This window comes from Melanostigma gelatinosum (assembly GCF_949748355.1).
Source record: "Melanostigma gelatinosum genome assembly, chromosome: 3".
NCBI lineage: Eukaryota > Metazoa > Chordata > Actinopteri > Perciformes > Zoarcidae > Melanostigma > Melanostigma gelatinosum.
The window spans coordinates 477,775-505,274 of NC_136636.1; the positions used below are offsets into that span (position 1 = coordinate 477,775).

Consider the following 27,500-nt stretch of genomic DNA (forward strand, 5'->3'; position numbering starts at 1 on the left):
AGGACATGAGAGGACATGAGAGGAGGACATGAGAGGACATGAGATATGAGGGGAGGACATGAGAGGACATGAGGAGGACATGAGAGGACATGAGATATGAGGGGAGGACATGAGATATGAGGGGAGGACATGAGAGGACATGAGATATGAGGGGAGGACATGAGATATGAGGGGAGGACATGAGATATGAGGGGGGGACATGAGGACATGAGATATGAGGGGGGGACATGATATATGAGGGGGGGACATGAGAGGACATGAGATATAAGGGGGGGGGGACATGAGAGGACATGAGATATGACGGGGGGACATGAGAGGACATGAGATATGAGGGGGAGACATGAGAGGACATGAGATATGAGGGGGGGACATGAGAGGACATGAGATATGAGGGGGGGACATGAGAGGACATGAGATATGAGGGGGGGACATGAGAGGACATGAGATATGAGGGGGGGACATGAGATATGAGGGGAGGACATGAGAGGACATGAGAGGAGGACATGAGAGGACATGAGATATGAGGGGAGGACATGAGAGGACATGAGAGGAGGACATGAGAGGACATGAGATATGAGGGGAGGACATGAGATATGAGGGGAGGACATGAGAGGACATGAGATATGAGGGGAGGACATGAGATATGAGGGGAGGACATGAGATATGAGGGGGGGACATGAGGACATGAGATATGAGGGGGGGACATGATATATGAGGGGGGGACATGAGAGGACATGAGATATAAGGGGGGGGGGGGACATGAGAGGACATGATATATGACGGGGGGACATGAGAGGACATGAGATATGAGGGGGAGACATGAGAGGACATGAGATATGAGGGGGGGACATGAGAGGACATGAGATATGAGGGGGGGACATGAGAGGACATGAGATATGAGGGGGGGACATGAGAGGACATGAGATATGAGGGGGGGACATGAGATATGAGGAGAGGACATGAGAGGACATGAGATATGAGGGGGGGACATGAGAGGACATGAGATATGAGGGGGGGACATGAGAGGACATGAGATATGATGGGGGGACATGAGAGGACATGAGATATGAGGGGGGGACATGAGATATGAGGAGAGGACATGAGAGGACATGAGATATGAGGGGGGGGACATGAGAGGACATGAGATATGAGGGGGGGACATGAGAGGACATGAGATATGAGGGGGGGACATGAGAGGACATGAGATATGAGGGGGGGGACATGAGAGGACATGAGATATGAGGGGGGGACATGAGAGGACATGAGATATGAGGGGGGTCATGAGAGGACATGAGATATGAGGGGAGGACAGAGGACATGAGAAGAGGACAGAGGACATGAGGAGGACACACATGAGAGGAGGACAGAGGACATGAGAGGACAGAGACATGAGAAGACATGTGAAGAAGACAAAGAAAGGAAAGACAAAGTTTAATACAAAGACATTAAAACCAGACGAATGTTTTGTTAATAAATGATCAGATGGATGTGAACTGAACATAACGTCCGTTATTGTTTGCTGTAATTATTATTAAAATGTGTATTCGTAATGAGACTAAATGTGGTTCATGTCTCTTCATGTTCCTGTGTGAGACGAGATGATGCTGCTGCTTTAGTTGTCATGTGAAGGTCTCCTTTAAGCAGTGGTGTATAAAGTACCCAAAAGCCATACTTGAGTAAAAGTAAAGATACCTTACTGGAAAACTACTCCAGTAAAAGTAAAAGTCACCTATTAGAATACTACTTGAGTAAAAGTCTTAAGTACAATAAATATCAGATACAAAATTACGTAAGTCTCAAAAGTAATTTTCTGATATTAAATGTACATCATAACCTGAACATTAAATGAACATCATAACCTGTTCATTGAAAGTAAAAGTAAATGCTGTTAATAAAAAATCAAAGGGTCAGAATTGTGAGAATGATGAAGTTTATTCTTTTAAGTGCTGTGGCACCATGACCAAGGACATGGAGCTGTGTTGAACATAATTGGGTTGCTGTGATCCATCCAGGAGCAACAATGTTCAACATAATATATTGTACATAAGTATACTTTTGCATCGACTATGAACTTATCGTCATAATTCTCTGAAAAGCAATATGACACTATGAAGGAGTTGTAACAGTGCGTTTATAAGTCTGCTCATTAGACTAGAGGATGTAGAGGACAAATGCATAATATCATGTTCAGCAAAACATATCCACTTGATGCATCAGGTCAGTGTTTAGAGAAAGGACACCTGCCTTGTAAACTCCTATGGGCTGATTGAACACAATAGACAAAGGTTTTGCTCAAGCTGAATCTGCAATTGGGCGACTGCTCCCATCATAACTCCATCTGATCATCCACAACATGACTCAAATACCAAAACATGATCAATGCTAAAGCAGCACCGAAAGTAACAACCCTGGACGCGCCGGAGAGGGGGCGGGGCTTATCGCCCTGAAGGCAGTTCAACTGTCCGCCATTAACTATGAAAAAAATAACCTATTTCTGCTTAGTACGTGTTGTGGAAGTCACAGATATCCCGGGAAACTAAACGCCGTCATGTCTGGTTCATAACATCGTCCAGAGGAGCTCCGTGGATTCTATCGAAGTGTATTCACGACGTGATGATGCCGACTTGTCTTCTCAATGGAGCTCGGATGGGTCGGTGCTAGGCTATGCTAACATTGTAGCAGCTCCACATACGGCAGCGTGTATTCATTGTTTGTACCAGGTTTACACACACACACACACACACACGCACACACACGTGTACACATCGTTTGGTCGGTCTCTGTTGATACGCGGTGTCGTAGAGCTCTGGGTGAACACAGACTGCTTCAGGATTTATTTCCTGATTCAACAACGCCAACATGTTGGAGTCCTTTATGAGGAGGAAGGATGTTCAGCAGCAGGGTCGATCACTGAAGGATTCTTTTTATTATTACTTGAACAGCTCAGGGATGTTCAAGGAGCAACCGTTTGTGCACTTTCTGAAGATCAGTTCTGTTTTTGAATAAAGGGTTGGAAATGAATGCTTTTGTTTTTTTTATCCGATTCATCGATTAATCGGAAAAATAATCACCCGATTCATCGATTATTAAAATAATCGTTAGTTGCAGCCCAAATTATAGCTGATTTAACTTACAGACATGAGATTGATCTTCTCAGGTCACTCTCTTTATACAATGATATCAATTCATCCCCGTGTTCTTGATATCTTACGAAAAGTTATTCCTCATTTTTCGTGCGTTTTTCCTGCAAAAGTCCAGCAACATGAGTCTGTTTTGGCTTGTTACATGCAGACTGTCTTCAAAATAAACTTCCATCTTCACAGGAAACAACTCAGGTTTAGGCGATGAAACTACTTTTCAGTTCGGTTTAGGAAAAGATCGTGGTTTGTGTTAAAATATCTACGGAAGCAGCGTTGCCTAAGTACGGACGTCACGTCACAAATAAATCAACATTGGCTTCTCGTTTCACACACGGCACAAACTGCGGCCTCCTGGAGGAAACACAGTGTTAGTCTGACCCATCCACCTCTCCTCATCCCACCCGTCCTGAGTGGAATTCTGCTCATGTAGTCGCCCGCTAGCTATAGCATGTAGCATCCTGGCATCACTGGGAATCACAACACCGCGGCTTTGAGAGCACTTGTTTGTAATTATGCATTAACGTGATGAACCAATGATTTAACTTGCTGCTAGGACCACTGATTCACCAAACCTGCCTGCAGTCTGTGTTCCACCACAGTCCCCGACGCTGCTCTCAGGATTCATTTTGTTTCTAAAGATAGATTTGATTTTGTAGCGAGTAACGAAGGTTTCAGGGGAAATGTATCGGAGTAAAAGTATCACTTTTCTTTGCAGAAATATAAGTAGTAAAGTAAAGTACAGATATCCAAAAAAACTACTTAAGTATTTCTACTTCGTTACTGTACACCACTGCCTTGAACTAACCCTGTGTACATCTTCATCTACACAAAGATATTATAGATATACATGTCCACGACTCACCGTGATGTCCAGGACGTCCTGGCTGTCCTCCCCCCCCATGGTGAGGGTTGAGGTAGTTTCATCGCTGCCGCCCCCCCCCTCCTGGACAACCTGCTCCTGGTTTCTCCTCTTCCCTTTCTTCTTCTTCTCCAGCGGCGCTGCTCCAGGGTCTCTGAGAGGAGGAGCACAATGAGGAGGAACCATTAGGTTGATAGAGGGTGTGTCCTCTCCTCACTGTGGTTTCATGTCCTCAGTAACCAGGTCAGAGGACCAGCAGACACCTCATCACTACTTTACAGGACTACTTTCTTTACCTCATGTCTGAGCCTCTTCAGATGAATGTGAGGTCTCAGTCATTGACAGATTTAAATGAACAGTGAGGAAGAGGAGGAAGAGGAGAACCACTTCACCGAACAAGTGACCCGTGTTGGACTGGTTCATGAGGCTGATGTCACCGATATAAAGAAAAGACTAAATAAAACCTTTAACCCTCTGAACCACAAAACCACCGTCAGGTTGGAAAAACATTCAACTCGTCTTTAAACCATCTCCAAAACGACTTCGTTTGTCGTAGAAGAAGCTAAAGAAAAAGCTCATTTAAATCTTTAAACAGTGATATTTCATCTAAAACATTTTATTCTACATTCTAAATGTCTCCACTAATAAAGAGTCTACTTTAACCAGATTGTGTCAAGATTAGTGCTGGACAGCGATTACAATGTTTAATGTCCATTCATCTCAAAGTTCAATAATGAATTCAACAGTAGTGTGTTGCGCACTTTTATTTTGAAAGTACTGCTATATGAACAAAAGGACAATGACGTTTGGTTTACACTAGTGCTGGGCAAGTTAACGCGTTATTATCACGTTAACACATTAATTAATTAACGCCGAAAATGATTTGATAGCGCGTTTACGCAATGTTTTTATTTATTATTATTGTAACAGACTCATGTTTATGGTTTTGTATTGGAGATGATATGTCCCTTCAGGGTTGCCGTAGAGAAAAGGCAGCGGTGATGATGGTGACCCAGCCATGTGCAGTCGTCTCCAGTGAGCAGCAGCTTTAGTCGTCCTCTCCTTTAACACAACTCGTGTGTTTATTTCTAACATTAGTAACACGTGTGCACACTTATAGAAATTTTTAAAGAAATTCAACTTGTGTTTCTTTTCTTTATTCATGAATGATGTCATCATAACTGAGTTATTCTGCACTACAGATGTGTTCTAGTTCTCTACTTCTACTCATGATGGTTCTGTTCATAGAGGAGCAGAACTTTAGACCCCAGAGGACCGTGACCGGGTCTTACCTGGGTTTGCGGCCCCTCTGTCTTGGTGCTGAGGGGGTCTTGGTCTTGTTGGTCTGTCTGTGGTTCTTGCCGTGGCTCTGGGCCTTAGTGAGGACAACAGGAGCAGGAGGAGGTGCTGTGGAGGACGGAGGACACATCAGAGGACATACATATCTATATATACACATATTTATATATATATTAGTGCTGGGCAACGATTAAAATATTTAATTGCGATTAATCGCATGGATTTTTTGCGATTGATCTCATTGTTGTGGCAAAGTTCAACAATGAATTATAAAGTAGTGTATTGTGCACTTTTATTTTAAAGTGCTGCTGTATGAACTAAAGGGCAATAACATTTGATTCACAAGATGCAGGCAGCATGTTTCATACTTAATGTGAATATAATTCATACTTTGTTGGCATCTTATTCTGAAAACCGGATGTTGGTCTGAAGAAACCGGATGTCGTCTCGCGTTCATGTTTCCGTTAACTTTCAAAGTCCTTCGCTGCCGATCTGTGCGTTTGAATGTGTTTACGGTGAATGTCAGCATATCGGTGCACGAACATGTCTGACTACAGGATGTTTGCTGCTTTTATCCCACTGTCGTTGTCATCCTCTTGTTCTTATGTATGTCTTGTCTTTCAATTAAAAAAAATAATAATAATTCTTTTTTTATTTATTGTAATTTAAAAAATGCGTTAAGGCGCGATAAAATAATTGTCGGCGTTAATTAATGAATGCGTTAACGCGGAATTAACGCGTTAACTTGCCCAGCACTAATGTATATACTGTATGTGTGTGTAGATATGTGACCTGGAGCTTCATAAAGGACATGGAGAATAAAACCATGGAGAATAAAAACATGAATAAAACCATGGAGGACATAGACTGAAGGTACCTTGGTCGGAGGAAACAGGAGGAAGGACTTTGACTTTAGGTTTCCTTCCTCTCTTTCCTGGGACCTTGACAGGAGCCAGAGGACCGGGGGCCACCGGGGCCCCTGAATGTTTACCTCCCGACACATTCTTCAGCTCCTTCCTGGCCTCCTTCCCTTTGCTCCTACGCTCCTTGCTCCTCCTCAGTGAGACCGCCGTGGCCTCCTTCTCCTCCTTCCGTTTCTTTGGTTTGCTGCTCTCCCTCTCTTCCACCTCACGTTCTCTCTTGTCCTTTTTCTTCCGTTTCTTCTTCACCCTTCCTCCTCCTCCTCCATCATCCTCCTCGCTCAGGGAGGAAGGAGGTCGCGGGGCCGAGTGCTTAGCAGCCCCGGCCGCCGCGCTGTGATTGGACGTCGTGCTGCCCACGGGGGTGAGGAGGCGGAGCCTGTCCTTTGAGCCCACGACCAGGTGACCCCGAAGGATTGTTGGAACTGTTTGTGCGTTAGTCTTTTGGTCCGAAGAGGAGGAGGAGGAGGCGGCTGCAGAGGAGGAGGCCGAAGGAAGCGTGTGCTTCAGGACACCAGTGAACATCTGGAAAATAAATGTTTGTCATTAATCGTCTGGTTCTGTTTCACTAAACATCCTTTTACAATGTTGAGCTGCTGTCAATGAGCACTTCCTGTACACGACTTTCACAATAAAAGCCCTCTACTGGGAACTTTAATGAGAAATATCTGCTGAAGGCATTGAGTTTCTTTGAGAAATGTAATTTATTAAACATATAATTTATTAGAGACAGAAAACAGCATGTCTGTTAAAGAGAAATGATTATCACTCACAGTAATATTATTAATATTATCGGAGCATTTATCAGCGGAGCAACCAGAAGAGTTTCTGCTCTTTGTTTGTCTCCACTTGTTTCGTTCTCCTTTTGTTAAATTCAGTTGTTGTCAGCAGGATGCTCGTCCACATCTCTGGTTCCTGTTTGTTGTTTACTTTAAATTTCATTCATTCATATTTAATCATTTGTACCACAGAGTTATTTTGTTACTGCATGTTTATGTATGTTACCCATATATTTATGTATGTTCCCCGTATGTTTCTGTATGTTACCCGTATGTTACCCATATGTTACCCGTATGTTACCCGTATGTTTCTGTATGTTCCCCGTATGTTACCCATATGTTTCTGTATGTTACCCGTATGTTCCCTGTATGTTACCCGTATGTTTCTGTATGTTCCCCGTATGTTACCCATATGTTTCTGTATGTTCCCCGTATGTTACCCGTATGTTACCCATATGTTTCTGTATGTTTCTGTATGTTCCCCGTATGTTACCCGTATGTTCCCCGTATGTTTCTGTATGTTACCCGTATGTTTCTGTATGTTCCCCGTATGTCACCTGTATGTTACCCGTATGTTTCTGTATGTTACCCATATGTTTCTGTATGTTCCCCGTATGTTACCCATATGTTTCTGTATGTTCCCCGTATGTTCCCCGTATGTTTCTGTATGTTACCCGTATGTTTCTGTACGTTACCCGTATGTTTCTGTACGTTACCCGTATGTTTCTGTACGTTACCCGTATGTTTCTGTATGTTACCCGTATGTTTCTGTACGTTACCCGTATGTTTCTGTACGTTACCCGTATGTTTCTGTATGTTACCCGTATGTTTCTGTATGTTACCCGTATGTTTCTGTATGTTACCCGTATGTTTCTGTATGTTACCCGTATGTTTCTGTATGTTCCCCGTATGTTACTGTATGTCACCTGTATGTTACCCGTATGTTTCTGTATGTTACCCATATGTTTCTGTATGTTCCCCGTATGTTACCCATATGTTTCTGTATGTTCCCCGTATGTTTCTGTATGTTACCCGTATGTTCCCTGCATGTTTGGGGATGGGGATGGGGGATCAGAGCAGTTACCATGGAAACTGGCTCACCGCCCCAAAACTGTGAGGACATAAACATGTCCACTGGCTCACAACTGTCTGTCAGCCTGTCTGTCCCTGGTGTCAGCCTGTCTGTCTGTCTGTCAGCCTGTCTAACTGTCTCATGAAGAGACATGGAGACAGTTTATTGTGTCTGAAGGTGAAATCACATTGGTCCGATAGATCAATACACGACTTTAAGGTCAAATGTAAAATCATACTCTGACCTCTTTGGACCAGAATGCAGTTCATCAGAAATCAGGGGATTTATTAAAATGCACTCATCACTAGAAATCCTAAAGACACGGTGAAAGTCTAATATATGGAAACAAAGTCAAGCCATTATTATAAATCATTAAAACTACTAATGACCCAAAAATAATATTTAAATAAAATCATTTCAATTGTGTGTTTATGAAAAAGACTAGATATGACGATCACAAAGTATCAGGATAACATTCAGAAGTTCTATTTAAGTCTGATGAAGTTTGATGAAGAAACAGTAAGTCAGTGTGCTTTGTGCCACGACTGTAATCCTGCAGGCTTAATAATGATCTTTATCCAAAAGTTTGGCGCGCTTCTCCCCACACAGCGGTGCCAACAGCGCCGTGAAAAACACATCAAAACGTGCGGCCTGATCAGGAATAGTGTGCTATCTATTTTTCAGAGATTCGCCCAGCGGTTTCCCCAAAAAACAGAAAAGTTTCTCTATTGACTTGAATGGGGTTTCGGCGTGAAGAGAGCTAAAAAAAAACACTTAACTTTGGGCCCATATTGACTAGCCATACTTTAACGTAGAAACATGATTCAAAGTTTAAAACGTAGACAGAATGCTGCACTGTATTGAGCCAAAGGGACATTTTGATAGCTAGCACAGTTTTCATGAAGTCACAGATTAAGTTTCAGGAAAAGTTTGGGTCCGTTTCAGATTTTAAAGGATTGTAAAGTGCAGACCCCTAACTAGGGTGACCAGACATCCGGATTTAGGCCGGACAGTCCGGATTTTCAATGCCCTGTCCGGCGTCCGACGCGCATTTGTCCTCCTGTTTGGAGTTCCACTGGGCCTAAAGAGCCGCGCGATAGAATGTTTTGCTGGAACGCAGTCTAACAAATGATTGGTTAAACGCGTTGTCAAATAAATATCTGATAGGCTTAGGTTAGGTTCTAGCCCTATATCATTGGTTAAAAAGGTAAACAAGGCTCCGTGTGCTGGCTACGTCATATCTACGCACTGAGGCGACTGACAGCTGATCAGCTGTCAGTCGCCTCAATCATCAGAAACCGACGTCGCTTCACGTGACGCTTCAGAGGAAAGGACGTCTCATGTCTGTTAAAACATATCTCCTCGCGTCCTCTCGCCTCGTCTCCTCTCCTCGCATGGTTTCCTCTCCTCTCCATTTGTGTCTGTACATGATCACTGTACAGAGTTGTTTTCTGGTCAGGGCCGTTTTCAGCGAACATTCCAATAAAAATGCACTTTAAATATTGATTAAAAAAAAGATCGTATGTTTTCAGTTGATTTAATGGTGTTAAACTACTACTTATATTAATAAAGACACAGTTATCATCACTGTCAGAGTGGAGATGTTTTCTCTGTTACCTGTTAAACAAACTGCACACATACACGGATGAAGACACTGCACACAAGTCCCCCAAAAGACTGAATCACTTTAGAAATATTTTTTGGCTCAGCCTACAGTTGTTTTTGGAATATATTTTTTAATGAGGATATTATTTACTGCCTTTTCTTCAGTATGTTAGTATTCCGTGTTACTGTGTTCTTTTATTCCACAGAAAAGCTGCACAAAGCTTTTCTGTGTCTGTTTTTTGCCCTATTGGCTTTGGTTGTCTCTTTTCGCGCCCTGAAATATGTCTCCAGCACGCCTCTGTCCATATGTGGCACAAAGCTTGAGTGTAGGATTACACAGGACTTACATGTGTTATACTGTGGTATTGCTACCCTGACTTCAGAAAAGGATCTGAATACCTCTTCCACTTGTTGAATAGATAACATTCAAACTGGTGCGTTCAAGTACAGACATTCTGCATCCCTCTTTCTACCACTTGATACTGCCGATGGACAAATTAGTCTGATGAAAACAAAGACACTGCACACAAGTCCCCAATAGACTCAATCACTTTAGAAATTCTTGACTTTTTGAGCCGTTAAATGTCAACCAAACAAATTTGGTTTTCTTTATGCTTTTCAAACATTCATTTATCTGTTTATTATTTATTATTTATGTGACCTGTGATTTAATTTGTACATTTTAAGACCACAAATGTTATGCTTTGTGGCACTCAGCACAGTGGTCAGTTTTTGAACACCACAGTGTATTGAATAAATACAAATACTGTGAACAAACACTTTTTGACTCTTTAAGACAATTTTTTCCGATTCTGTTACACATACATCATGTAGCAATCACACAAAGTTGCATTGTAGAGGGGAGCACGCCAGAGTCCGATGCAATTATTCACAGCTTCACTAAATACCGCAGTGTCCTCCTTTTTGGTGTTATGGATATGGTCACCCTACCCCGAGCCCTAACGTTAAACTAATGTAGCGTCAAACTAATGTACCGTCACACTAATGTAACGTCACACTAATGTAACGTCAAACTAATGTAACGTCAAACTAATGTACCGTCACACTAATGTAACGTCACACAAATGTAACGTCACACTAATGTAACGTCAAACTAATGTAACGTCAAACTAATGTAGCGTCAAACTAATGTAGCGTCAAACTAATGTAACGTCACACTAATGTAACGTCACACGAATGTAGCGTCACACTAATGTAACGTCACACTAATGTAACGTCACACTAATGTAACGTCACACTAATGTAACGTCACACTAATGTAACGTCACACTAATGTAACGTCACACTAATGTAACGTCACACTAATGTAACGTCACACTAATGTAACGTCACACTAATGTAACGTCAAACTAATGTAACGTCACACTAATGTAACGTCACACTAATGTAGCGTCACACTAATGTAGCGTCACACTAATGTAACGTCACACTAATGTAGCGTCACACTAATGTAACGTCAAACTAATGTAACGTCAAACTAATGTAACGTCAAACTAATGTAACGTCAAACTAATGTAACGTCACACTAATGTAACGTCACACTAATGTAACGTCAAACTAATGTAACGTCACACTAATGTAACGTCACACTAATGTAGCGTCACACTAATGTAGCGTCACACTAATGTAACGTCACACTAATGTAGCGTCACACTAATGTAACGTCAAACTAATGTAACGTCAAACTAATGTAACGTCAAACTAATGTAACGTCACACTAATGTAACGTCACACTAATGTAACGTCAAACTAATGTAACGTCAAACTAATGTAACGTCAAACTAATGTAACGTCAAACTAATGTAACGTCAAACTAATGTACCGTCACACTAATGTACCGTCACACTAATGTAATGTCAAACTAATGTAACGTCAAACTAATGTAACGTCACACTAATGTAACGTCAAACTAATGTAACGCCAAACTAATGTAACGTCAAACTAATGTACCGTCACACTAATGTAACGTCACACTAATGTAACGTCACACTAATGTAACGTCACACTAATGTAACGTCACACTAATGTAGCGTCAAACTAATGTAACGTCAAACTAATGTAACGTCACACTAATGTAACGTCACACTAATGTAACGTCACACTAATGTAACGTCAAACTAATGTAACGTCACACTAATGTACCGTCAAACTAATGTAACGTCACACTAATGTAAGGTCACACTAATGTACCGTCAAACTAATGTACCGTCACACTAATGTAACGTCACACTAATGTAACGTCACACTAATGTAACGTCAAACTAATGTAACGTCAAACTAATGTAGCGTCAAACTAATGTAGCGTCACACTAATGTAAGGTCACACTAATGTAACGTCACACTAATGTAACGTCAAACTAATGTAGCGTCAAACTAATGTAACGTCACACTAATGTAGCGTCAAACTAATGTAGCGTCACACTAATGTAACGTCACACTAATGTAACGTCACACGAATGTAGCGTCAAACTAATGTAGCGTCAAACTAATGTAACGTCAAACTAATGTAACGTCACACTAATGTAGCGTCAAACTAATGTAACGTCAAACTAATGTAGCGTCAAACTAATGTAGCGTCACACTAATGTAACGTCACACTAATGTAACGTCACACTAATGTAGCGTCAAACTAATGTAACGTCAAACTAATGTAACGTCACACTAATGTAACGTCAAACTAATGTAACGTCACACTAATGTAGCGTCAAACTAATGTAGCGTCACACTAATGTAGCGTCAAACTAATGTAACGTCACACTAATGTAACGTCACACTAATGTAACGTCACACTAATGTAACGTCAAACTAATGTAACGTCAAACTAATGTAGCGTCAAACTAATGTAGCGTCACACTAATGTAACGTCACACTAATGTAGCGTCACACTAATGTAACGTCACACTAATGTAACGTCACACTAATGTAACGTCACACTAATGTAACGTCACACTAATGTAGCGTCACACTAATGTAACGTCAAACTAATGTGACGTCACACTAATGTAACGTCAAACTAATGTAACGTCCACTGCAGTTAACTTAAACCAGCAAGTCTGAACGGTAACGGTACATAACGGAACTTGAACTGTAACGGAGGAAAAGACGTGTAGACATCTGAACGCTCCTCCGAGCTAAAGAAGAGCTTTGGGACGGCCGTCAACATGGCGGAGCAGAACAACTTCCGGTTCAAGCAAGGAAATGACAATTAAGAGACTTGGGATGCACCCCGGGAGTCTGTACGTCCTCCACTCCTTTCCTCGCCTCCTTTCCTCCCCAAGGACGAGACATTAGGAGAGAGGAGTCAAGGAAACAAGCGTTTAGTCTCTTTCCCCTCTCCTTTTCTTTCCTTAACGTTTGTTTGTTATGGCCAGACAACGGACCGTAACTTTTCTCGTGGCATTCTGTTACTTTCCTCCCTCTTTGTAACGGAGAGCCACACACAATGAGTGGGGCCATTGTTTACTCCCGTGATCAGCTGATCGCACCGCCTGAGCCGTGGCTTTTGCCCGGCGCCAGGCCTGAGATCCCGGAGGAACTGACGCCCTGCAGGACTGCTTTGAGTCAACGGACAATGTGGAGAACGTGGTGGAGAGGACACTGAAGAAACTTTTACCCATATTGGATAACCAGGACCACCCTCCTGCAGGGACAGACTCATCCAGCTCCGCTGTCACAGGACAGATACAGGAGATCATTCCTGCAATAAGCCTTTATCATAAATCACCTCTGAACAGATCATCCTTCACATAACTACTCACCGCTACACTGCTGTTGTTCGCTGGTGGTTGATTTTGGCACTGCTGTTTTTTACCTAGTTAGTTAATTTACCACTCTTCTTTCATTGTATATGCTGTGCATTTTTGTTATTTTATCTTCTTATATTTAAAATGTCCGACTCTGTTATTTTATTGTATATATTGTGCATTTTTTTGATACTTAATATTTTTGGTTACTCTGTTACTTTGTATGTCTTGCTGCTGTAACATACAAATTTCCCCCTGGGGATGAATAAAGTATATAGCCATCTATCTCCCTTCTTTCCTCCATCCTGTCCGCTATTTCCTGTCTCCTTTCTCCTCTTTCTTGTCTCCTGTCTGCTGTTTCTTTTCTCCTTCCTCCTCTCTCCCGTCTCCTCTCACTTCTCTCCCGTCTCCTCTTTCCTGTCTCCTCTATATTCTCTCCCATCTCCTCTTTCCTGTCTCCTTCCTCCTCTTTCTTGTCTCCTCTCTGCTGTTTCTTTTCTCCTTCCTCCTCTCCTCTCTCCTGTCTCCTCTCTCTTCTCTCCTGTCTCCTCTTTCCTGTCTGCTCTCGCCTCTTTCTTGTGTCCTCCCTCCCGTCTCATCTCTCGTCTCCTCTCCTCTGTCCTCTCCTCCCCCCATCACTAATAGAATCTAATCTGTAGGTAACTGGAGAGGTAAAAGCGTTGTTGTTCTCATCAGTGTCCAATATTACAGGAGTTCAGTAGTAAACGGTCACAACAACAACAACACACTCAACAGGAAGTGATGTCATCAGTTCATTACAGAGGCAGTGAAAACATTTCAAATGTTAAACTAAACACACGAGAACCTGCTTTATTTAGTACCAACGCTGCTGAGAGGTTTCTATAAATCACCTACTTCTCTTGTGTGTGTGTGTGTTACAAACCTGCTGCTTGTCCTTCTTGTGTATTTTCATCTTCTAACCCTTCACTTCATCTGTTAACACAAAAGGACACAATTATTAGTGAAAGCTGAACACTTTGAATTCAACCAGTTCAAACGTACAAGTCTAGTGATGCAGGCTCCCATTTAAAGACCAGTCATGTGGACAGCTACACTCCCACACCTGTCTTCACCAAACAGCAGTCACGAACTGCAACAGCAGCATGTCGACGTGGTGGAGTCCTTCCTCTTCCTGGGCTCCATCATATCCCAGGACCTCAAGTGGGAGCTGAACATCAGCTCCATCACCAAGAAGGCTCAGCAGAGGATGTACTTCCTGAGGCAGATGAAGAAGTTCAACCTGCCAAAGACAATGATGGTGCACTTCTACACAGCCATCATTGAGTCCATCCTCTGCTCCTCCATCACCGTCTGGTACGCTGCAGCCACTGCCAAGGACAAGGACAGACTGCAGCGCATCATCCGCTCTGCTGAGAGGTGATCGGCTGCAATCTGCCGTCCCTCCAGGACTTGTTCACTTTAAGAACCCTGAAGCGAGCACGAAAGATTGTAGCTGACCCCTCTCACCCTGGTCATGAACTGTTGGAGCCCCTTCCATCTGGTAGGAGGCTGAGGTCCAAGACACAAACTACTCACAAACTACAGGAGACCCCCCCCCCCCCACTGAGGCCAATCACCAACTGGCTGACGACGCGAATGTGTTTTACTGCAGGTTTGACAAGCCCACCCTCACACCCCCCACCTGCCCCATCATCATCAAACAACCACCTACACCCCCTGCCTCCATCTCACCTCTCCCAACCGACCCCCCACCAGCACTGAGGATCTGCGAAGAGGATGTAAGTCGGCTCTTCCACAGACAGAAGCCCAGGAAGGCACCAGGCCCGGACGGTGTGTCCCCCTCCTGCCTGAAAGTCTGTGCTGACCAGCTGGACCCATCTTCACAAAGACCTTCAACCGATCACTGGAGCTGTGTGAAGTCCCCTCCTGCTTCAAACGCTCCACCATCATCCCGGTCCCCAAGAAACCCTCCATCACAGGATTAATGACTACAGGCCCGTCGCCCTGACGTCTGTGGTCATGAAGTCCTTTGAGAGACTGGTGTTGACCCACCTGAAGAACATCACAGGACCCCTGCTGGACCCCCTGCAGTTTGCCTACCGTGCAAACAGGTCGGTGGATGATGCAGTCAGCATGCGACTGCACCACATGCTGCAACACCTCGACTCCCCAGGGTCATATGAAGGGTTCTGTTTCTGGACTTCAGCTCAGCGTTCACCACCATCATCCTGGAGATACTCCACCCAAACTCTCCAGCTCACTGTGCAGCCTCCACCTGTCAGTGGATCACTAACCTCCTGACAGACAGGACGCAGCAGGTGAGGCTGGGAAACATCACATCCAGCACCCGGACCATCAGCACTGGACCCCCCAGGGATATGGTCTAGCACCCGGACTATCAGCACTGGACCCCCAGGGATGCGGTCTAGCACCCGGACCATCAGCACTGGACCCCCCAGGGATGCGGTCTTCTCCCTCTACACCAACGACTGCACCTCAGAGGACCCGTCTGTTAAACTCCTGAAGTTCTCAGACGACACAACGGTCATCGTCCTCATCAGGGACGGTGATGAGTCTGCGTACAGACGGGAGGTTGAACAGCTGGTCCTCTGGTGTGATCAGAACAACCTGGAGCTGAACAAGCTCAACACTGTGGAGATGACAGTGGACTTCAGGAGGAGCCCCCAACACTGCCCCCCCTCACCATACTCAACAGCACTGTATCCGCTGTGGAGACCTTCAGGTTTCTGGGATCCACAATCTCCCAGGACCTGAAGTGGGCTCCCAACATCAACACCATCAGGAGAAAGGCCCAGCAGAGGTTGTACTTCCTGCTCCAGCTCAGGAAGTTCAACCTGCCTCAGGAGCTGCTGATCCTGTTCTACTCCACCATCATCCAGTCTGTTCTCTGCTCCTCCATCACTGTGTGGTTTGGATCGGCCAACAAACAGGACAGAACAGACTGCAACGGACCGTCAGGTCTGCAGAGAGGATCATTGGTTCCAGCCTGACCTCCATCCTGGACTTGTTCACCTCCAGAGTCAGGAAACGGGCAGAAAGATCTCTGCAGACCCTTCACACCCTGGACACAAGCTGTTCACCTCCTCCCCTCTGGAGGGCGCTACAGGGCTCTGTACACTAAGACCACCAGACACAGGAACAGCTTCTTTCTGCTGGCCGTCACTCTGATCAACAATACATCAGTTATACTACACTACTACCTCTGTTTGCACTGTTACCACCACTTGCACTATCACCGCAATTCCATTGCTCATAGGTTTATGTTCACGTGCGTGTGTGTATATATATAAAGTTATACATTTATACATACATACATACATACATACATACATACATACATGCTGTGTACTGTTGTGTCATGGTGTTTTGTTGTTACAGAGCGTTAGTTGTGGGTTATTAATTGTTATGTTATAACCATGATTAGGGGTCCCTCTCAATACACTTAAGACAAGTAGTTCCGACTGTTGCGCTCTTAGCGGCGAACAATATATTCTGCTGCCTGTTGAAGACAGACTGCAGTAGTTTCGGCTGTGCACCGGTATGACGGTGTGTGAAAAATTCACATCATACGGGAAATTAAAACCGGTATACTGCCCAGCACTAACAGGAAGTAGTATTTTCTGTTCTAAACTGGGTATTTATTGTCAAGTATTAATAAACATGATAATTTCTACTGAAAACGTGTATCAATATAAAAACAAATGATCAGATAATATATGTCTGTATATATATATATATATTATTTACATTAATTTATACTACATCAGTATGAACAAAGTATTATGGATGACTCAGTATTGAATACTGTCTCTACTACTGAGGACACTAAAGATGTTTTATTGACCAAAAAAACTTCTGTTTCTGAGTCAAAGTGTAGCAAACAGAAGAGAGGACAGAGGACAAGGAGACACGAGGACAAAAGATAAGGAGACATGAGGGCAAAAGATAAGGCGACAAGAGGACAAAAGATAAGGAGACAAGAGGACAAGGAGACAAAAAATGAGGACAAGGAGGCAAGAGGACAAGAAAGGAGGACAAGGAGATCGCCCCTGTGAGGTTTAACCCTCTGGTCCTCTGCTGATGGACCACTGTGTCCTCCTGAGGAATCGAACCAGCGACCTCTAGAACCTCCAGACATTCTGAATCTATTTCATATTCACTGTGATCCATCAGACCTCAGGTAGCCGGTTAGCTCACAGACCTTTTGTCTGTCGGGTGTCACACCTGGCCAGGTGAGCGCGTGCACACCACCGCTTCATGACTCATTGTGTACGCACGCACACACACAAATCTCCAGAGGCTAGCTGGCTAACAGCTAACTAGCTTACACTTCTCTACAGGTTTGGGCTATTTGGTCAATGCTAACGGACGCAGCGGCTAGCTCTCAGATAGCACACAGCTAGCTCACAGCTAACACACAGCTAGCTCGCTGGGTTGACTGAGGGTTGCGGAGGAGCTAAGCTACTTCTTAAACACAAAGCTACCCCCGACCGAGAGACGGAGACACGGTGTCCTCTTTTCACGTTAGCATCCGATGCTACGTTCCAAGCTAGCTATGTAACGTTACCGCATCATCTCTGTTGTAGAGACATTATAGGATCTCTTTACACGTGTGGACTATAAACTCTCCCGTCTCGAGGACACCTCTCCACCGGTAAACCCTCACCTGCTCCGGACTCACGCGCTCTCACCCGCGAGACATCACCGCGGTCCGCACCGGAAAAAGGGAGAAAAAACCACTGGCGCTTTTTATTTCCAAGGACACAAAATCGCCATGACAGTTTAGAAAAATGCATAAAAAATTAGCGGGCAAGGGAGGGAGGGAGGGGAGAGAGATGGGGGGGGGGGGGGGGAGGGAGGGAGGGGAGAGGCGAGAGACAGAAAGAGAGAGAGATGAGGAAGGAAGGATGGAGGGAGTAAGGGAGGAGGAGGGATGAAGGAAGGAGGGAGAGAGCAAGGGAGGAGGAGGGATGAAGGAGGGAGAGAGTAAGGGAGGAGGAGGGATGAAGGAAGGAGAGAGTAAGGGAGGAGGAGGGATGAAGGAAGGAGGGAGGGAGTAAGGGAGGAGGAGGGATGAAGGAAGGAGGGAGAGAGCAAGGGAGGAGGAGGGATGAAGGAGGGAGAGAGCAAGGGAGGAGGAGGGATGAAGGAAGGAGAGTAAGGGAGGAGGAGGGATGAAGGAAGGAGGGAGAGAGTAAGGGAGGAGGAGGGATGAAGGAAGGAGGGAGAGTAAGGGAGGGATGAAGGGAGAGTGTAAGGGAGGAGGAGGGATGAAGGAGGGCGAGAGTAAGGGAGGAGGAGGGATGAAGGAGGGCGAGAGTAAGGGAGGAGGAGGGATGAAGGAGTGCGAGAGTAAGGGAGGAGGGATGAAGGAGGGAGAGAGTAAGGGAGGAGGGCTGAAGGGAGAGTGTAAGGGAGGAGGAGGGATGAAGGAGGGCGAGAGTAAGGGAGGAGGGATGAAGGAGGGCGAGAGTAAGGGAGGAGGGGGGAGGGATGAAGGAAGGAGGGCGAGAGTAAGGGAGGAGAAGGGATGAAGGAGGGCGAGAGTAAGGGAGGAGGGATGAAGGAGGGCGAGAGTAAGGGAGGAGGGGGGATGAAGGAGGGCGAGAGTAAGGGAGGAGGGGAGGGATGAAGGAAGGAGGGCGAGAGTAAGGGAGGAGAAGGGATGAAGGAGGGCGAGAGTAAGGGAGGAGGGATCAAGGAGGGAGAGAGTAAGGGAGGAGGAGTGGAATACATATTTAATCCACATAAAGATGGGGTTAGCAGACTTTATTCAGTCTGGATGCCGGAGTCCTGCACGCACGCGCGCCCACACACACAGAGACGAGCCTCATCCAGAAGTTAAAGCGCGCTTCTTACCTAAAATGGCCACTAACACCACTGCAGCAGCCACAACACAAACAGCTAATTCTTCTTCTTTTATTTTGGTGGAAGTTTTCGCAGCTGCAGCCTAACATGAACCTTGAGCTCACGAGCTTCCATTGGCTGCAGCTGGCGCCTCGTGCACGTTTCCATTGGCCCCGCAGCTGTCACGCAAAGAAGACCCGTATCGAGTTATCCCGGGTTAGTCTGAGAGCTCCATTGTGTGTTGTTGTACAGCGGGTCTTTTCTTCCTGGTCACGCGCATTGACGTGAGTCATTTACGCGTGCGTGCGCGTGCAGACCCCGGCTGTTGTTTGTTGTGTACGTGCTGGTGTTGTTGTTCTTACCGCAGACCTGCAGGTAGATCCTCCTGGTGCTCTGCTGGACCCTACTGTCATTGAAGGGAGAAGAAGAAAACAAGAGGGGGTGCGTTCCGTTCTGTTTTTTAACGGTTCTCCGCTACCGGCTGCATCCACCAATCACGTGTCCTCGTGCTCCTCCATCGTTAAACACACATTCCACTCTTTTAAAGATCGGGTTTCGTGTCCCGGATGTTCCTAAAACCAGAGAGCCGTTCATGTGATGATGAGGAGGAGGAGATGAAGGTTGTTGGTGAACTACAACATATTCTAACTTCTCGAGTCTGTGAGCTTTGAGCTTCTTCTCCTTAAAACTGTTCTTAGGATTAAAGTAATTTAGTCTCACCTGTGAGACACAACTTCTTCATCTGTGATGTCTAAATCTCTCTCTCACACACACTCACTCACACACACTCACACATACACACACATCCATCCATATACACACACACATACACACACACATACACACACACACATCCATACACACACATACGAACTCACACATACACACACATGCACATACACATACATCCATACACACACATACATCCATACACACTCACACACATACACACACATACACACACACATACGAACACACTCACACATACACACACATACATCCATACACACTCACACACATACACACACACATACGAACACACACATACACACACATGCACATACATCCATACACACACATACATCCATACACACTCACACACATACGAACACACACACACATACGAACACACTCACACATACATCCATACACACTCACACACATACACACACACAAACACACACACACACATACGAACATACATACATACACACACATACATCCATACACACTCACACATACACACAAACACACACACATACGAACACACACACACATACGTACACACACGTACACACATCCATACATACATACATACACATCAAAATCAAAGGGTCAGAATTATGAGAATGATGAAGTTTATTCTTTTAAGTGCTGTGGCAGCATGACCAAGGACATGGAGCTGTGTTGAACATGATTGGGTTGCTGTGATCCATCCAGGAGCAACAATGTTCAACATAATATATTGTACATAAGTATACTTTTGCATCTACGATGAACTTATCGTCATAATTCTCTGAAAAGCAATATGACACTATGAAGGAGTTGTAACAGTGCGTTTATAAGTCTGCTCATTAGACTAGAGGATGTAGAGGACAAATGCATAATATCATGTTCAGCAAAACATATCCACTTGATGCATCAGGTCAGTGTTGTGAGAAAGGACGCCTGCCTTGTAAACTCCTGTGGGCTGATTGAACACAATAGACAAAGGTTTGTCTCAAGATGAATCTGCAACTAAAATGTAGCATTCTGATGTATTCTGAAAAGAAAATTAAGTGATGACATTTACTTGAAGCAAAAAACTAATATATGATTCAGTCATTGATCAGTATTTCTGCTCTATTATTAATATTAACCTTTATTTCGACAAAATCAATAGAGACAGAGGTCTCATTTTCAAAAGTTTTGGTCAAATAAAAACAAAGACAGCAAGAGTAGCGAGAACCATCGCCTGTACAGAGAAAGTGATTCGTTTTCATTGAACCCTGTTACTGTACGGCTTCATATTAACTTCTACTCTTACTGTACATTTGTTAGAATTGTGTCTTATGTTTGCAATTAATATGCATTCAATCCAGTTCAATTATTTAAATGAACCTGCTGAGATGTAGGTACAGGCACCTTAACCCTCTCATTACTTCAGGGTTCTTGGGAACAACGTGGGCCTGTTGGTCCACTGGCTGTGATCATCACAGTGAACAGTGTGATGAGGACATGTGAGCCAGACCCAGCTCCACCTTTATCCAGGCCCAGCTCCACCTTTATCCAGGCCCATCTCCACCTTTATCCAGACCCAGCTCCACCTTTATCCAGGCCCAGCTCCACCTTTATCCAGGCCCAGCTCCACCTTTATCCAGGCCCAGCTCCACCTTTATCCAGGCCCAGCTCCACCTTTATCCAGGCCCAGCTCCACCTTTATCCAGGCCCACCTCCACCTTTATCCGGGCCCAGCTCCACCTTTATCCAGGCCCAGCTCCACCTTTATCCAGACCCAGCTCCACCTTTATCCAGGCCCAGCTCCACCTTTATCCAGGCCCAGCTCCACCTTTATCCAGGCCCAGCTCCACCTTTATCCGGGCCCAGCTCCACCTTTATCCGGGCCCAGCTCCACCTTTATCCGGGCCCACCTCCACCTTTATCCAGGCCCAGCTCCACCTTTATCCAGGCCCACCTCCACCTTTATCCAGGCCCCGCTCCACCTTTATCCATGCCCACCTCCACCTTTACCCAGGCCCACCTCCACCTTTATCCAGGCCCAGCTCCAGCTCCGCCTTTATCCAGGCCCAACTCCACCTTTATCCAGGCCCACCTCCACCTTTATCCAGGCCCAGCTCCACCTTTATCCAGGCCCAGCTCCACCTTTATCCAGGCCCAGCTCCGCCTTTATCCAGGCCCACCTCCGCCTTTATCCAGGCCCAGCTCCGCCTTTATCCAGGCCCAGCTCCACCTTTATCCGGGCCCAGCTCCACCTTTATCCGGGCCCACCTCCACCTTTATCCAGGCCCAGCTCCGCCTTTATCCAGGCCCAGCTCCACCTTTATCTGGGCCCAGCTCCACCTTTATCTGGGCCCACCTCCACCTTTATCCAGGCCCACCTCCACCTTTATCCAGGCCCACCTCCACCTTTATCCAGGCCCAGCACCACCTTTATCCAGGCCCACCTCCACCTTTATCCAGGCCCAGCTCCTCCTTTATCCAGGCCTAGCTCCACCTTTATCCAGACCCAGCTCCACCTTTATCCAGGCCCAGCTCCACCTTTATCCGGGCCCAGCTCCACCTTTATCCGGGCCCAGCTCCACCTTTATCCAGGCCCAGCTCCACCTTTATCCAGGCCCAGCTCCACCTTTATCCAGGCCCAGCTCCACCTTTATCCAGGCCCACCTCCACCTTTATCCAGGCCCAGCTCCACCTTTATCCAGGCCCAGCTCCACCTTTATCCAGGCCCACCTCCACCTTTATCCAGACCCAGCACCACCTTTATCCAGGCCCAGCTCCACCTTTATCCAGGCCCAGCTCCACCTTTATCCGGGCCCAGCTCCACCTTTATCCAGGCCCAGCTCCACCTTTATCCAGGCCCACCTCCACCTTTATCCAGGCCCAGCTCCACCTTTATCCAGGCCCAGCTCCACCTTTATCCAGGCCCAGCACCTCCTTTATCCAGGCCCACCTCCACCTTTATCCAGGCCCAGCTCCACCGTTATCCAGGCCCAGCTCCACCTTTATCCAGGCCCAGCTCCACCTTTATCCAGGCCCACCTCCACCTTTATCCAGGCCCAGCTCCACCTTTATCCAGGCCCAGCTCCACCTTTATCCAGGCCCAGCACCTCCTTTATCCAGGCCCACCTCCACCTTTATCCAGACCCAGCACCACCTTTATCCAGGCCCAGCTCCACCTTTATCCAGGCCTGGATCAAGCGTCAAGCTGCGCTACAGACAGCCTCCTCTCCCTGAAGCTCTGTGACCTCATCATCTCATCAGTATCTGGGCCTCATGTTTCGTGGTCATGAAAGTTATTCTGACCATGAAATCATCTCATTCTACTTTGAGTTAAAACAAACAACCTGCCTGCAGATGCGCCAGCGTTCTGGTTTAACGTTAAAGAGTGACCGCGTGAACTGCATGTTTCATCACGTTACGTTTTCCTTCTAAATCGTGATAATGACGAACGTTAACAGTCGATAAAGTTCCGCATGCAGTGGACGTTAACTTAACCCAGCAAGTCTGAACGTGACGGAACATAACGGAATTTACCGGAATTCCTCACATCCTCACATCCTCACATCCTCACATCCTCACATCCTCACTTCCTCACATCCTCACATCCTCACTTCCTCACATCCTCACTTCCTCACATCCTCACATCCTCACTTCCTCACATCCTCACTTCCTCACATCCTCACGCTTCAGCTTCCACCGTGTCAGGACGTCACACACACTGGTTACACGGTGTCCTTTCAAAATAAACTCCGGTCTCCACAGGAAGTGAGCTTTAGCCAACAAAATATTCAGTTAGGTTTAGGAGAAAGGTAACTTAGCAACTCAAGTCAATTCCGAGTCACGTCACATGAGTCACTAACGAGTCACGTGACTAAATGTCAACGTTAACTTTTAGGGTCTCCTGGTGAAGGGCTTGTGTTTGTGCATAACGTCACATAAATGAACCTCCACTTGGTAATGTTGACACAAGCAGAAGATGTTGGAGTTTACTTCCACAGAGACATTGAGCTGCAGCGCTGCTGGTGTATTATTCGATGAGGGCGGAGCTTAAAGACTAACATGATAGGGGGGGGGGGCTTCTGAAACATCTACATTCACTCTGAAACACAGAAGAAGAAGAACGTAGAGAAAGTGAACAAAGAGAAGAGAGGAGGTGAAGAAGAGAGGAAGATCTGAGCTGAGGAGAGAAAAGCTTCATCACAGAATACAAGTTACAGTACTGGAATGAAGGAGGAGTAAATGAGGAGTAAAGGAGGAGTAAAGGAGGAGTAAAGGAGGAGTGAAGGAGGAGTGAAGGAGGAGTAAAGGAGGAGTGAAGGAGGAGTGAAGGAGGAGTGAAGGAGGAGTAAAGGAGGAGTAAAGGAGGAGTAAAGGAGGAGTGAAGGAGGAGTGAAGGAGGAGTAAAGGAGGAGTGAAGGAGGAGTGAAGGAGGAGTGAAGGAGGAGTAAAGGAGGAGTAAAGGAGGAGTAAAGGAGGAGTGAAGGAGGAGTAAAGGAGGAGTAAAGGAGGAGTAAAGGCTTCGGTACGATAACTGAAGTTTACTAATAGAAACAGATTGTCAGAGTAGGAAGTGGTGAAAGAGGAGGAGGGGAACAGAAAAAGGGAGTAGAGAGGAAGCTGAGAGGAGGAGGAGGAGGAGAGCTGGAAAATATAGAGAAAGAAGGAGAGAGAGAGAGAGAGAGAGAGAGAGAGAGAGAGAGAGAGAAATAGTGAGAGGACTTGTTGGGTTTGTTTCTGACGTCCTCATGAAAGCTTCTGCAACATTGAACGCTATCAGGACGGAGCAGACGGCAGACGCCCCCCCACACCCCCCCACACACACACACACACAGTGTGTTGGACATGAGGCGGTTCGGTGAGGAGGACTCGGTGCAGTGACCGTTCTTCATCCAGTCAGGTGAGTTTAATAAACCTGAATCATTGTGTCAGTAAAGTCTGGAGTCTGGTTCTGGTTTCTATGAAGTCTGTTGAAAGGACCTGAGGAAGTGTTTGATGTAAATATTTAAAGTTGTTGTTTTATAACTCTTGTAAGTGAGCAGCAAATCAAACGGCACAGACTCTAAACGAACATCATGCTGTATTGAAGAAGACTTGAAACTAGAGATTGAGACATAAACTCATGTTTACAATGTTTACTGAGGTAATAAATCAAGAGAGAAGTAGAGTCATTTTCTATAGACTTCTATACAACCAGATGAGTCGCCCCCTGCTGGACACTAGAGATGATACACAAACTGTGCCTCATCATTAGCTCTACGATATCTTATATTAGTACAGAGACCGAACGATGTGTCTAAATGTGTATAAATGAGGATAAACCACAGACTTTGGTACAAACAACACGCTGCTGTATTTACGTCTAGATGACGTCATGTTGAGTGTTGATGAGCTGCTACAACGTTAGCTTAGCATAGCACTGATCAAACCAGACTCCATTCAGAAAACAAGTGTTTTAAAAGTTGTTTGCTTGTCGTCTTGTGGAGAGAAGTAAACACGAATTCAGACTTTAACCTTTGAGAACAAAGATGATCAGATGAAGAAGAAACTTTTCACTCGACACTCAAACGAATGTTCAAACTGATTGAACGAACCAAAAGAAAAAGTAAATTCTTGGGAGGAGAAATATCCCGACGTCTTTGAACTGGACATACGTTTACATGCAAACATCCACACGCTTGTCTCATCTTCATGAGTGTGCTTTCTTATCTATTCATGCGTTTATAGATTTATTATCTCTCAGAGTAGTGAGCTACGGTTTCTCATCTTAAGAAGAAGAAAAAGAATAGTGTGGCGGCTCGTTGGTGTTTGGGAGGTTTGTTTGATGGATTCTTACTCACTGAGGAGAAGAACTGAACATCTAGGAGTGAGAACATGAACATGAGGAGAAGAGGGACGGCCAATCAGGACGCAGCTAAAACCTCTGTGAGGGGGGTGGGGGGGGGGGGGGGTCAGGTCATTATGTTATGGGGGGGCTGTGTGTGTATCAGACAATGTACAGGCCTCTTGTGAGGGTCTGCTCTGTAGCCACACACACACACTCACACACACACACTCACCTCAGAGGACCCGTCTGTTAAACTCCTGAAGTTCTCAGACGACACAACGGTCATCGGCCTCACCAGCGACTAGAACCAGAGGTTGTTTCCTGGTCTGAACTGCAGCATGTTTGTCTGATTCACGTTACTCTTTAAAGTGTCAGTTTAAAGTAAATTGTAGTATATTTAATGAGGTGGATTTTTTGTGTTGCACAGATTTGTGATTAAAATCAGATTAATGATTAAAATCTTTCTCTCCGTCTCTCCAGGATGTCGGTGAAGCTGCGATTCGACTCCCCCTCAGATGGAGGTTTGGTCCTCAGGAGCCGCTCCTTCACCGGGTTCAGCTCTCTGACTGGACGACGATGGTGAGGGACAAGCTCAACAGCCAATTAGAATGCTGATAACAAAGACCACTGTAGTTGCCTTAAAGCTCTAGAACAGAGTCGATAGATGAGATGTATACTTTACTTCTTGCACACTACAAAGTACACTATGATGCAGACTACTAAGTACACTATGCTGCAGACTACTAAGTACACTATTGTGCACACTACAAAGTACACTCTGCTGCAGACTACTAAGTACACTATTGTGCACTATGCACTACTAAGTACACTATGCACCACTAAGTACACTATGCTGCAGACTACTAAGTACACTATTGTGCACACTACAAAGTACACTCTGCTGCAGACTACTAAGTACACTATTGTGCACACTACAAAGTACACTATGCTGCAGACTACAAAGTCCACTATGCTGCAGACGACTAAGTACACTATGCACTACTAAGTACACTATGCTGCAGACTACTAAGTACACTATTGTGCTCACTACAAAGTGCACTACGCTGCAGACTACTAAGTACACTATGCTGCAGACTACTAAGTACACTATTGTGCACACTACAAAGTACACTCTGCTGCAGACTACTAAGTACACTATTGTGCACTATGCACTACTAAGTACACTATGCACCACTAAGTACACTATGCTGCAGACTACTAAGTACACTATTGTGCACACTACAAAGTACACTCTGCTGCAGACTACTAAGTACACTATTGTGCACACTACAAAGTACACTATGCTGCAGACTACTAAGTCCACTATGCTGCAGACGACTAAGTACACTATGCACTACTAAGTACACTATGCTGCAGACTACTAAGTACACTATTGTGCTCACTACAAAGTGCACTACGCTGCACACTACTAAGTACACTATGCTGCAGACTACTAAGTACACTATGCACTACTAAGTACACTATGCTGCAGACTACTAAGTACATTATTCTGCAGACTACTAAGTACACTATGCTGCAGACTACAAAGTACACTATGCTGCAGACTACTAAGTACACTATGCTGCACACTACAAAGTACACTATGCTTCAGACTACTAAGTACACTATTGTGCACACTACAAAGTACACTATGCTGCAGACTACTCA

At 45.2% G+C, this 27,500-nt stretch overlaps 2 protein-coding genes across 3 annotated transcripts in view; one reads left to right on the top strand and one right to left on the bottom strand.

Annotated features, from left to right (window-relative positions):
- Nucleotides 1-18,216, bottom strand: part of chd6 (chromodomain helicase DNA binding protein 6) — an 85,801-nt gene extending 67,585 nt beyond the window's left edge. The window contains exons 1-5 of one of the 2 annotated variants that reach the window (XM_079265830.1): nucleotides 18,108-18,216; nucleotides 14,343-14,392; nucleotides 6,176-6,743; nucleotides 5,292-5,406; nucleotides 4,003-4,153 (exon numbers count right to left, since the gene is read on the bottom strand). In XM_079265830.1, the coding sequence (XP_079121956.1) occupies nucleotides 4,003-4,153; nucleotides 5,292-5,406; nucleotides 6,176-6,743; nucleotides 14,343-14,372 (864 nt within the window). In that variant the 5' untranslated portion in view covers nucleotides 14,373-14,392; nucleotides 18,108-18,216. Of the gene's footprint in view, nucleotides 1-4,002; nucleotides 4,154-5,291; nucleotides 5,407-6,175; nucleotides 6,744-14,342; nucleotides 14,393-14,522; nucleotides 14,638-18,107 lie in introns of those variants that run through there. The other variant, XM_079265831.1, reaches the window with a different exon arrangement.
- Nucleotides 18,217-26,313: 8,097 nt separating this feature from the next.
- Nucleotides 26,314-27,500, top strand: part of ripor3 (RIPOR family member 3) — a gene marked incomplete at its 5' end in the record, with an annotated part of 36,450 nt that continues 35,263 nt past the window's right edge. Inside the window, one exon of the mRNA XM_079265833.1 lies at nucleotides 26,314-26,411. Within this exon, the coding sequence (XP_079121959.1) occupies nucleotides 26,314-26,411 (98 nt within the window). The remainder of the gene's footprint in view (nucleotides 26,412-27,500) is intronic.